This window comes from Oncorhynchus nerka, linkage group LG22 (genome assembly GCF_034236695.1).
Source record: "Oncorhynchus nerka isolate Pitt River linkage group LG22, Oner_Uvic_2.0, whole genome shotgun sequence".
Lineage (NCBI taxonomy): Eukaryota > Metazoa > Chordata > Actinopteri > Salmoniformes > Salmonidae > Oncorhynchus > Oncorhynchus nerka.
In genome coordinates this window covers 45,035,564-45,049,278 of record NC_088417.1, presented here as the reverse complement: position 1 = coordinate 45,049,278, position 13,715 = coordinate 45,035,564, and the positions used below count along the sequence as shown (strand labels likewise).

Sequence of the window (13,715 nt, the reverse complement as noted above, 5' to 3'; positions counted from 1 at the left end):
GTCCACGGTTGTGAGGCCGGTTGGATGCACTGCCAAATTCTCTAAAACGACATTGGAGGCAGCTTACGGTAGAGAAATTAACATTAAATTCCCTGGCAACAACTCTGGTGGACATTTCTGCCAATTGCATGCTCCCTCAAAACTTGAGACATCTGTGGCATTTTGTTTGTGACACAAAACAGCACATTTGAGTGGCATTCTATTGTACACAGCACAAGGTGCACCTGTGTAATGAGGTGTAATCAGTTCCATGATCGTCCATCCACCTGACAGGTGTGGCATATCTTGGCAAAGGAGAAATGCTCACTAACAGGGAAGAAAACAAATTTGTTCACATTTGCGAGAACCTTTGAGCGTATGGAACATTTCTGGGATATTTTATTTCAGCTCATGAAACCAACACTTTACATGTGGCATTTATATTTGTGTTCAGTGTAGTAATGAGAACACATGAACGGTTGCATGCCAGTAGTGAAACACAAAGTAATGGCGATTTCAAGGGCCATGAGAATACAGTTGAGTAAGATGTTAGTAAGTTTAGCTACTGTTTCACACCAGCCCTGCCATTTCAGTGGAAATTAATGACCAGTCTAACCTGACCATTGACAATTCATGGAAATCCTGGAAAATGTGTAGGTTAAAAACCAGACTTTGAACTTTAGTCATGAAAAACCTTTATTTCAGTACAAATATTGTAGTATAAAATTATGCTTATTATTAACAGGTGTGCATTAGATTATCAATATGCTACTCAGGTAAAAAAAAAGAAAAGGTTAACATAATTAAAATACTTCCCTTGGTAAAGTCATTTTAACGCCACTTTAACTTAAATAAAACAGTCAACAAACAATAAATAAGCAGATTAGCATTGTGTTGAGATGGTGTAGATCTCATGGTTTGGAGTTGATTTTTTGGCCACATTCTTTTAGGTCGCGGAGAAGTCTCCTCAGCTCCACCTGGTTGCCCTCCACCTGGTTGCCTTGGCTCTTCACAACGGTGCACTTCTGCTGTAATACGAGAGCATCATCAGACATCAACACCAAAGACACTCTCACACCCAGCGCATGTGCCTTCATTTGGTCACGTCTTCTTAAGATGGAGAAACCACTGCAGGTCAATGAGCTGCTTTATTAATAGAACACTTTAGTAACTTACAAGTTTGTTGTAAACCCTCAGATGTCGGACAATCTTTCCCTCCTCACCAAACACGTCATTTTTCACGGAGGCCAAGATTGTCTCAGCTTCGCAGAAAAACTCCTGTAAAATAACATTTGTTTCGTTAATGAAAGTTGCCACATATTCAAGCTCCATAGATATCTTTTTATTTTTTTTACATCAACTGTAAATATTTTTCAATTATACATATGATCGTATTAACACCAAAATGTCTAAGGGGGCAGAACATTTAATCACATCACCTTGCACTTTGTGGTGGTCGCAGTCAAATGTGTTACATCTATGAGTAATGTTTCCAGAAGTTCCTAGAGTAAAAGACAATAGTGAGAAGTTTGTTGCACTTTTAAAATGTCAAAACAATTAAGGCAGAGGAATCCTATAGAATATAAGAACAGCGTGGCTCTTCGTCAACAAGCTAACCCAAAGTTTGTTATAGCCGTTTGATCAGCTCTTACCTCTGACAGAGTGTGCGTGTATTGTCCTGCCATGCTAATAATTTCCTCTAAATTGGAATCGTGACTTCTATGCTGCCGGTGCGCTGCAGCGTTGGCAGGCAGAGTTCCAGAGTCAAATAGCACCATCGCAACAGAGAGTAGAAGGATCGCCGTCTTCATCTTTGGCTGGGTTGATTTGCCAAAGCTAAGTAGTACTAAAGAAGTCCTTGTACTTCAGAGAAGTTGAAGTGCAGCAGGTAATAATTTAAAGCCAAATGTGAGGACTACTCAGTGAACAGATTATTTATACACAGGACCCAGGATATCTTTCCCCCACACATTTTATTGCAGTGTCAGCTGATAGACTCAAATATACAGTTTGAGACACATTATGAATATCTTGATTGAGATGTGGTTGATTAGCAAGCGTCACCAAGACCAGAGGCGTTTCGCCGAATACCGGATAAAAGTGGTAATCAACGACGGGGCCTCAAGGTCTTATCTACCAATTAACTTCATCCTGTTAAAGAACAGAAATCCCTCCTAAATCAAAGGAAGTGAACAGAAACTACTATGGTCTTCTTTAGGCACAGATCCCAACGCCAACTGGAATACAGTACTGTAGTGCAGCTTTTTTCCCGCTCTCGAGTCAACTAAGGCATTGTATATATCTTTTTTTAAAATACAATTTGTCGTGCCATGTGCCTGTTATAACAATCATAGCCTTGACAGACTAGTATCAATCAAGTCTTTGGATGGTGTCTGACACTCAGTGCAGGTAGGAGGTGAGGGAGGAGACACTGCACTTGGTGATCTCAGAGCACTGGTCCATGTTCTTCCTGATACGGTAGAAGTGTTCCACGTAGTTGGAGCGCCCCAGGAGCTCCACAAAGTCCTCGTCATGGGTGATGATGAGCAGCTGGAAGTTGCGCTGGCGTGAGCGGCTCTTGATGATTCTGAGCAGAGAAAAGTAGTGTCAAAATATTTGTACAATAGTATTCCTATACTATTAACGTACTTTTCTTCAATGACAACACCCACTGCACGAATCAACACCCACTGTACAAGGGGGCCAGAGCGCTAGAATGAAACTACTCTGGTCTTTAGGAGGGCCAAGTCATTGAGAGGTGTAGAAGGGTCATTATACAGACATACTGCATCTTCCAGCGGGCTGGATATAAGGGCTGGTAGAGCCCCAAAGACAAGACTGGATTTGACATGATGAAAAGACAGTATGCTAACTGCAGACAGGGGGAGGGAATAGATATTAGATACATCAATAGATATTACTTATGTGGTCAGAGAGCCCAATGTCTGAACCAGTCAGGTTGTCTATGGTAATACCGATGGGCTATAACAGGTCTAGCGTGTGACCACGATTATGTGTACAAAGTCAATAAGCTGGGTCAAGCCAAGGGAGTCAAACAGGACAAGGAATTCAGTGGCAAAACTGTCATTGTCAGAGTCAACATGTATGTTAAAGTCCCCCAACAGCACCAAGGAGGAGCACAGAGTGGTGATGAGTTCAGTTAGAAACCCTGTGTTAGGTTTGAATCAGACAGCTCAGTCAAACCCTGGATTAAGTTTGGGACAGACAGTTCAGTCAGAAACCCTGGGTTAGGAATGGGACAGACAGTTCAGTCAGAAACCCTGGGTTAGGTTTGGGACAGACAGTTCAGTCAGAAACCCTGGGTTAGGTTTGGGACAGACAGTTCAGTCAGAAACCCTGGGTTAGGAATGGGACAGACAGTTCAGTCAGAAACCCTGGGTTAGGAATGGGACAGACAGTTCAGTCAGAAACCCTGGGTTAGGAATGGGACAGACAGTTCAGTCAGAAACCCTGGGTTAGGAATGGGACAGACAGTTCAGTCAGAAACCCTGGGTTAGGAATGGGACAGACAGTTCAGTCAGAAACCCTGGGTTAGGAATGGGACAGACAGTTCAGTCAGAAACCCTGGGTTAGGAATGGGACAGACAGTTCAGTCAGAAACCAGTCAGAAACCCTGGGTTAGGAATGGGACAGACAGTTCAGTCAGAAACCCTGGGTTAGGAATGGGACAGACAGTTCAGTCAGAAACCCTGGGTTAGGAATGGGACAGACAGTTCAGTCAGAAACCCTGGGTTAGGAATGGGACAGACAGTTCAGTCAGAAACCCTGGGTTAGGAATGGGACAGACAGTTCAGTCAGAAACCCTGGGTTAGGAATGGGACAGACAGTTCAGTCAGAAACCCTGGGTTAGGAATGGGACAGACAGTTCAGTCAGAAACCCTGGGTTAGGAATGGGACAGACAGTTCAGTCAGAAACCCTGGGTTAGGAATGGGACAGACAGTTCAGTCAGAAACCCTGGGTTAGGAATGGGACAGACAGTTCAGACAGAAACCCTGGGTTAGGAATGGGACAGACAGTTCAGTCAGAAACCCTGGGTTAGGAATGGGACAGACAGTTCAGTCAGAAACTTTGGGTTAGGAATGGGACAGACAGTTCAGTCAGAAACCCTGGGTTAGGAATGGGACAGACAGTTCAGACAGAAACCCTGGGTTAGGAATGGGACAGACAGTTCAGTCAGAAACCCTGGGTTAGGAATGGGACAGACAGTTCAGACAGAAACCCTGGGTTAGGAATGGGACAGACAGTTCAGTCAGAAACTCTGGGTTAGGAATGGGACAGACAGTTCAGACAGAAACCCTGGGTTAGGAATGGGACAGACAGTTCAGTCAGAAACCCTGGGTTAGGAATGGGACAGACAGTTCAGACAGAAACCCTGGGTTAGGAATGGGACAGACAGTTCAGACAGAAACCCTGGGTTAGGAATGGGACAGACAGTTCAGTCAGAAACTCTGGGTTAGGTTTGGGAAAGCGGTAGATGAGATGATAAAAAAATTGCTGTGGTGATACGTTTCCAGATTGCAAAAGACTTGGCCCATCAAAATTAGATGACAACTAGAATTAATGTGCGTGTCATATGCTGAACTATACAGCTGAAATCTGGAATTGTGAAAGAATACCATAATGTTTCTACATGAAGATACAGTGAGCTCCAAAAGTATTGGGACAGTGACAAATATTTTGTTTTGAAATTATATAATGACTGAGGTTAAAGTGCAGACTGTCAGCTTTTAATTTGAGGGTTTTTTCATCCTTATCGGGTAAACCAACGACAGCACTTTTTGTACATAGTCCTGCCATTTTAGGGGACCAAAAGTATTGGGCCACATTTACTTACATGTGTATTAAAGTAGTCAAAAGTTAAGCATTTGGTCCCATATTCATAGCGCGCAATGACTACATCATGCTTGGATGCATTTTCTGCTCGTTTTGGTTGTGTTTGAGACTATTTTGTGCCCAATAGAATTGAATGGTAAATAATGTGTCATTTTGGAGTCAACTTTAATTGTAAATAAGAGAATATGTTTCTAAATGCTTCTACATTCAAGTGGATGCTACTACAATCCTGAATGAACAGTGAATAATGTGTGAGAAAGTTGGAGGCATAAATACCCCCCCCCCAAAAAAAATACTAACCTCCCTCTTATTGTAATGGTGAGAGGTCAGCATGTCCTGGGCATATGATATTTGTGAATCTAACTTTCTCATTCATCATTATTCATGACTCATTCTGGACTATCCATAATCATGGTAGCATCCACATTAAAAAAGTGTTTAGTAACACATTCTATTCTTATTCACAATAAGGCTACCTGGGGCGGCAGGTAGCCTAGTGGTTGGTTAGAGCGTTAGACTAGTAACTGAAAAGTTACAAGTTCGAATCCCCGAGCTGACAAGGTGAAAATCTGTCGTTCTGCCCCTAAACAAGGCAGTTAACCCACTTAACTGACTTGCCTAGGTTCAAAAATATTTAAAAAAGTGACTCCAAAATGATTTTTTTTTTTATACCATTCATTTCTATTGGGTGCAAAATAATCTGAAACACAAACAGCAAATGCATCCAACAAGTTTGTAGAGTCACATTGTGTGCTTGGAATATAGAAGTGAATTTGTCCTAATACCTTCATTCTCTAAAATGGGGGAGAGGACTATGTACAAAAAGTTGCTGTAATTTCTAAACCGTTCACCCGATATGAATGAAAGTACCCTCAAACTAAAGCTGACAGTCCACACTGTAACCTCAGTCATTATATAATTTCAAATCCAAAGTGCTGGAGTACAGAGCCAAATCAAAACAAGTGTCACTGTCCCAATACTTTTGAGCTCACTGTAGTTGAGCTTTCCTTGGAATGCATAAGTTTGCTCAAAGCAAGGGATATGTTGCCATTCAGATGTAGCAGGCTATTGGACAAATAGACTCACTCCACAAGGGCGTGTGCGAGGGACTCGATGTTCTCCCTGTCTAGGTTGGTTGTGGGCTCGTCCAGGGCCAGGATGCCACAGTTCAGACAGAAGGTCTCAGCCAGAGCCAGACGGATGATGAGGGAGGCCAGGACCTAAACATACATGCACACTGACACGTCATCATCAAATTGACCAACACACTGCCACCCCTATATCCATAAGGGGATAATGCCCTCTCTTATAGCTATCTCATGAGCTACAGGAAGTAGGTAAAGCATCCAGCACTGCACCTTCTGGCCGGCACTGCAGCGACCCCTCATGTCCAGCGCCGTGTCTCCCTTCACCATCACCACACGGTAGTTATAGGTCCTCCTCTTCACTCCCGCCCCGGAAGAATTCTCATCCACATCAGAGCGGATCTCCACATACTCAATGTCTGGAGAAGAGCAAGGGAGGAAGAACATTTAGACTTAAAAATCGATAATCACATGACGAATTGATACAGTATGGGGTGACAACACAGCCGCAAAGCGTGGTCATTATGCAGCAGGGCTGCCCAACCCTGTTCCCGTGGAGCTACCGCTCTTTAGGTTCTCACTCCTAATCTAGCACACCCGATTATAAAAACGAGTTGGTTGACAAACTGAATCAGGTTAGTTACAATTTCTATTGGGCAGTCCTGTTAAACAGCATACTGCTACACCCTGCTAAAAGTGATACAAGATGGATGGGGGTTGGAGATAAGTTGGATACTTTTATTGAAGTTATAACATTATGAAATATATATTCCACGCAGGCACATGATTTCAGTTGAGCACTTAAACGAAAACCACACTCGCTCAGAGACCTTGTCCTCGGTATGTGCTGCGCCAGAGGTCCCGGATGATTTTGTTGATCTCCTCCATCTTCATACTGTGAAACTTCATTATGGTTCTGTAGAAGAGGACAGTGGGTACAACTGAAAATGGGCAAAACTCTGGATAAGATGACATTGGCATTGATACCTTTCAACAGGATTAGACATAGGCCTACCAGTAAGTGATAGAAAAACTTCAAATAAAGATTAAGATTTTAAGACTGGGTGGATGTAGAGCTGGGCCAACGAACCGTAAAACAGACACCGACCACTTAAAAAGGACATTTCACTGACAGTTATTTACGACGAGTAGCCTATACTAGAAACAATTTGAAGTTTGAAATTAAATAAGTCTGCCAATATGGGTAACTGCTAACAGGACATTTAAAGCTACAAATTTCAAAGTGGTAGTAGTAGATTTAAGGGTATTATAAAATAGTAACTGTTGTGGATATTAATGTTAAACGTATCGTTCCATTTATAGTTTGTGACAATTCAGTCAATTTATCAAGATATCGATTATTGTCCATATCACCCAGTTCTAGGTGGGTGCAAATAAAAAAAGATTACCAGGCGTTACGGTTTCTCTTGAAATCCCGTCGACATTTGGTATGGCCAGAAAGACACTATTATTCTGCTTACTAAATTAAATCTACAGGATGTGACCATATCTGTAAGTTTCTTAGAAAGCTGTGATTACCATCACCATGAGAAGCTCATTGGGCTTGGTTTAGGTAACATAATGGGACAAGAGCTCCTTCGTATCAATCTATTACTTTTCATGTTCAATTGGCCAAACAAGAAAACGGCTCACTAAGGTTAGTCAATGACTTCTCCAGTCTCAACGTCAACAGTGAAGAGGCGCCTCTGGGATACTGGCCTTCTAGGCAGAGTTGCAAATAAAAAGCCATATCTCAGACTGGCCAATAAAAAGAAAAGACAGGCACAAGAACACAGATACTGGACAGAGGAACCCAGAGTCGCCTCTTCACTGTTGACGTTGAGACTGGTGTTTTGTGGGTACTATTTAATGAAGCTGCCAGTTGAGTACGTGTGAGGCATCGGTTTCTCAAACTAGACTTGTACTCTTGCTCGGTTGTGCACCGGGGTCTCCCACTCCTTCTATTCAGGTTAGGCACAGTTTGCGCTGCTCTGTGAATGGAGTACTACACAGCGTTGTACGAGATCTTCAGTTTCTTGGCAATTTCTCACATGGAATAGGCTTAATTGCTGATGCTCCAGATACTCAACTAGTCTAAATAAAGGCCAGTTTTATTGCTTCTAATCAGGACAACAGTTTTCAGCTGTGCTAACATAATTGCAAAAGGGTTTTCTAGCCTTTCATGGACAAAAGACAATGGCATTCATTCACTTCCAACTAAATGCAAACTCACAGGGTTGACTCACACTGATTTCATGAGATCTACTGTATGCTCTGCATGGGATACATGATAAGAACCAGAGAGCTGTACCTCCCTACCACCGCTGTGCTGCTGGCTTGCCTGCTGATGGCACTAAGCCAACGAAGATGATATCTCAGTGAGAGAGTTGAGCTGTCATTTCCTCTCAAGACCTGCATTTATGCAGGCTACTCATTCAGTCTACCATCGATAGGGCAATAGAATGTTAATATATGCACTGTGTATTCGGGAAAGTATTCAGTTGCCATCCCCTTTTCCAAATGTTACGTTACACCCTTATTCGAAAATGTATTAAATACACCCCCCCCCATCCAAACACACACACAAAACCCCATAATGACAAAGCAAAAACAGGTTTTTGCAAATTTACAAAAAAACAAAACAGAAATACCTTATTTACATAAGTATTCAGACCTTTTGTTATGAGACTCGAAGCCACTCCTCAGTAAAAAGCACACGATAGCCCGCTTGGGAGTTCACCAAAAGGCACCTAAAAGACTCTCAGACAATGAAATACAAGATTCTTTGGTCTGATAAAACCAAGATTGAACTCTTTGGCCTGAATGCAAAGAGTCATGTCTAGAGAAAACCTGGCACCATTCATACGATGAAGCATGGTGGTGGCAGCATCATGCTTTGGGGATGTTTTTCAGTGGCAGGGACTGGGAGACTAGTCAGGATCGAGGGAAAGATGAACGAAGCAAAGTAGAGAGAGATCCTTGATGAAAACCTGCTCCAGAGCACTCAGCACCTCAGACTGGGGCGAAGGTTCACCTCCAATAGGACCCTAAGCACACAGCCAAGACAACACAGTGGTGGCTTCGGGACAAGTCTCTGAATGTTCTTGAGTGACCCAGCAAGAGCTTGGACTTAAACCCGATCGAACATCTCCAGAGACCTGAAAATAGCTGTGCAGCGACTCTCCCCATCCAACCTGACAGAGCTTGAGCGGATCTGCAGAGAATGGTAGAAACTCCCCAAATACAGATTTGCCAAGCTTGTAGCGTCATACCCCCCAAAAAACTTGAGCACCAAATGGTGCTTCAACAAAGTACTGAGTAAAGGGTCTGAAAACTTGTGTAAATGTGATATCCTTTGTATATAAATGTGCAACAATTCCTAAAAACCTATTTTTGCTATGTCAGTCTGGGGTATTGTGTGTAGATTGATTATGGGGGGAAAAAACACAACTAAATCCATTTTAGTAGGCTGTAACGTAACAAAATGTGGATAAAGTCAAGGGGTCTGAATACTTTCCAAATGCACTGTATTACTGTCATTGTGCAGATTTGTATTTGGTATTTTATTAAGATCCCCATTAGCTGTTGCAAAAGCAGCAGCTACTCTTCCTGGAGTCACACAAAACATAATGACATAATACAGAACATCATTAGACAAGAACAGCTCAAGGACAAAACCACATACATTTTTTAAAAGGCACACCGCCTACATATCAATGCATATACGAACTATCTAGGTCAAATAGGGGAGAGGCGTTACTTTATCTGTTTTCTGAAACCAGGTTTGCTGTTTATTTGAGCAATGAGATGGAAGTTCGATGCAATAAGGGCTCTAAATAATACTGTACGTTTTCTTGAATTTGTTCTGGATTTGGGGACTAAGAAAAGACCCCTGGTGACAAGTCTGGTGGGATAAGTGTTTGTCAGAGCTGTGTGTAAGTTGACTATGCAAACAATGGGATTTTCAACACATTTGTGTTTCTTATAAAAAATAAGTGATTCAGTTAGTCTCTCCTCAAGCCAAGAGAGAATGGCATGCATAGTATTTATATCAGCCCTTTGATTACAATTAAGAGCAAAACGTGCCGCTCTGTTCTGGGCCAGCTGCAGCTTAACTAGGTCTTTTCCTTGCAGCACTGGACAAAACTAGAGCCTGCACAACTTGCTTTTTGGAGTGTGGTGTCAAAAAAAAGCAGAGCATCTCTTTATTACGGTTAGACCTCTTCCATCTTCGCAACCATTGAATCTATATGTTCTGACATTGACAGTTTACAATCTAAGGTAACGCCAAGTAATTTAGTCTCAACTTGTTCAACAGCCACACCATTCATTACCAGATTCATCTGAGGTCTAGCACTTAAGGAATGATTTATACCAAATACAATGCTCTTAGTTTTAGAGATGTTCAGGACCAGTTTATTACTGGCCACCATAAATATATGTTGTGTTTTCACTGTAAAACATTTAAATAAATTGGACATGATGGGTAAATGATGTTTATCTTTCATTTGCTGTATTGGACTTGTTATTGTGTGAAAGTTAAATATTTCTAAAGAATATTTTAGAATTTTGCATTCCCCGTGCCACCTTTTCAGCTGAATGGGGGGGGGGGGGGGGCCTTGGGGAACGCCTTGCCATAACAGGTTTTAACTGTGGTTGCTGGTGCGTATTTGGTTGAATCATCAGCATACATGGACACACATGCTTTGTTTAATGCCAGTGGCAGGTCATTGGTAAAAATAGAAAAGAGTATAGGGCCTAGAGCGCTGCCCTGCAGTACACCACACTTTAAATGTTTGACATTAGAGATGCTTCTATTAAAGAAAACCCTTAGAGTTCTATTAGATAGATTGCCATATTGTGGATACAGAGCGGAGGTTGAAAAGCCATAGCACTTAAGTTCTCAACAACAGTTTATGGTCAATAACATCAAAGGCCGCACTGAAATCTAACAGTACAGCTCCCACAATCTTATTAACAATTTCTTTCAACCAATCATCAGTCACTTGTGTCAGTGCAGTCAGTACATGTTGAGTGCCCTTGTCTGTAAGCATGCTGAAAATCTGTTAATTTGTTTACAGAGAAATATCATTGTATTTGGTGAAACTATTTTTTCAAACAGCTTGCTAAAGCTGGCAGCAAGCTTATAGGTCTGCTGTTAGAACCAGTAAAGGCCTCTTTACCACCATTGGGTAGCGGAATAACTTTGGCTTCCCTCCAGGCCTGAGGACAAAGACTTTGATCTAGGCTAATTACCCGTTGCACAATCCAAGAGTGAAAACTTGAAAACTCAAGTATTATCTTGAAGGGCAGAGAAACAGTTTCATGTAATGACTCACTTAATGTCAAAAGATCTTCTGTACATTTTGTGGTAGGATAATTCACCCACATAAGCATGACTAGTGAGTTCTGATTAGTGTCACATATCCTGGCATCCACACCTAAACTATTGAAAACAGGAGCATTACGCACAGCAGTTCACCTTTCTTTTCCTTTATTGGATTTTAAGAGTGGTTACCAAGTGTTGGACACACCTACTCATTCCAGGGTTTTTCTATATCCATATATTTTAAACTATTTTCTACATTGTACACATATGGAATCATGTAGTAACCTAAAAAAAGTGTTAAACAAATCAAATTATTTGTGATTCTTCAAAGTAGCCACCCTTGTCTACAGTTTTGCACACTCTTGGCATTCTCTAAACCAGCTTCATGAGGTAGTCACCTGGAATGCATTTCAATTAACAGGTGTGCCTTGTTAATTTGTGGAATTTCTTTCCTTCTTAATACGTTTGAGCCAATCAGTTGTGGTGTGACAAGATAGGGGTGGTATTCAGAAGATAGCCCAATTTGGTATCTGACCAAGCCCATATTAGTGCAAGAACAGCTCAAATAAGCAAAGAGAAACGATAGTCCATTACTTCAAGACATTAAGGTCAGTCAATCTGAAAATTTAGTGAATGGGTGAAGTGAATGGCCAGACTGAGTGAATGGCCAAATTGTTGCAAAGAAACCACTACTAAAGGACACCAATAATAAGAAGAGACTTCCTTGGGCCAAGAAACACAAGCAATGGACATTAGACTGATGGAAATCTGTCTTTTGGTCTGATGAGTCCAAATTGGAGATTTTAACCGCCATGTCTTTGTGAGACGCAGAATATGTGTGGTTCCCACTGTGAAAAACGGAGGTGTGATGTGTGGAGGTGCTTTGATTGTGACACAGTCTGATTTATTTAAGACACACTTAACCTGCATGGCTACCACAGCATTCTGCAGGTATACGCCATACCATCTGGTTTGCGCTTAGTTGGACTATCATTTGTTTTTCAACAGGACAATAACCCAAAACACACCTCCAGGCTGTGTAAGGGCTATTTGACTAAGGAGAGTGACGGAGTGCTGAATCAGATGACCTGGCATCCACAAGTACCCTACCTCAACCCAATTGCGAAGGATTGGGATGAGTTGGAGTGAAGGAAAAGCAGCCAACAAGTGCTCAGCATATGTGGGAACTCCAAGATTGTTGGAAAAGTATTCCAGGTGAAGTTGGTTGAGAGAATGCCAAGAGTGTGCAAAGCTGTCATCAAGACAAAGGGTGGCTACTTTGAAGAACCTAAAATATATCTTTTGATTTGTTTAAGACTTTTGGTTACAACATGATTCCATACATGTTATTTTATAGTTTTGAGGTCTTCACTATTATTCTACAATGTAGTAGGTGTGTCCAAACTTTTTTTGTTTTTTTGTTTGAATTGTACCCCGTTTTCGTGGTATCCAATTGTTTAGTAGCTACTATCTTGTCTCATCGCTACAACTCCCGTACGGGCTCGGGAGAGACGAAGGTTGAAAGTCATGCGTCCTCCGATACACAACCCAACCAAGCCGCACTGCTTCTTAACCAACCCGGAAGCCAGCCGCACCAATGTGTCGGAGGAAACACTGTGCACCTGGCAACCTTCGTTAGCGCGCACTGCGTCCAGCCCGCCACAGGAGTCGCTGGTAAGCGATGAGACAAGGATCTCTCTACCGGCCAACCCCTCCCTAACCCGGACGAGGCTAGGCCAATTGTGCGTCGCCCCACGGACCTCCCGGTCGTGGCCGGTTACGACAGAGCCTGGGCGCGAAACCAGAGTCTCTGGTGGCACAGCTGGCGCTTCAGTACAGTGCCCTTAACCAATGCGCCACCCGGGAGGCCCCGTGTCCAATCTTTTAACTGGTAAGGTATATGATCAGAAGAAATGGTATGGTTACACACCCTGTAAGTCAAACACACATGACTGCGTCTACAACCATGAGTCTTAATGGAAATGGACCTATCACCACCACCGAACCACCCTCCTCCGTCAACAACTCACTGGTCCAGGGCCTTGTAGTAGATGTCCAGGTCCTTGTTGGCCAGCTCTGTGGTCCTCATGACAATCATCCTGTCCCGAAAGCGTTCGTCAGCCTTGCCGTACTGGTCCTCGCGGAGCTCCTTGCGGAAGCGGATGATCTCCTCCTCGAAGCCTTTCTGTCGGCCCAATGCTACGCTGCGGTTCTTCTTCAGGTCGTCCACGCGCTGCTCAGACTCCCTGCGCTCACTGAGAACCAGGGAAGAGGGACAGAGAACTCAGAGATATCGCACACATTTCATGTTACAATGATAAAAGGGACGAGAGGTCGACCGATGATGATTTTTCAACGTCGATACGATACCGATTATTGAAGGACCCCCCCAAAAAAGCCGATACCGATTAAATATATCTGTAATAATGACAATTACAACAATACTGAATGAACACTTATTTTAACT

General features: G+C 42.6%; 1 protein-coding gene across 1 annotated transcript in view; it reads right to left on the bottom strand.

Annotated features, from left to right (window-relative positions):
* Positions 1-1,933: 1,933 nt before the first annotated feature.
* The window catches only part of rad50 (RAD50 homolog, double strand break repair protein), a 41,231-nt gene continuing 29,449 nt past the window's right edge, over positions 1,934-13,715 (bottom strand). Inside the window, exons 22-26 of the mRNA XM_029627021.2 lie at positions 13,279-13,503; positions 6,750-6,835; positions 6,193-6,338; positions 5,921-6,054; positions 1,934-2,566 (exon numbers count right to left, since the gene is read on the bottom strand). Coding sequence (XP_029482881.2) covers positions 2,380-2,566; positions 5,921-6,054; positions 6,193-6,338; positions 6,750-6,835; positions 13,279-13,503 — 778 coding nt within the window. The 3' untranslated portion in view covers positions 1,934-2,379. The remainder of the gene's footprint in view (positions 2,567-5,920; positions 6,055-6,192; positions 6,339-6,749; positions 6,836-13,278; positions 13,504-13,715) is intronic.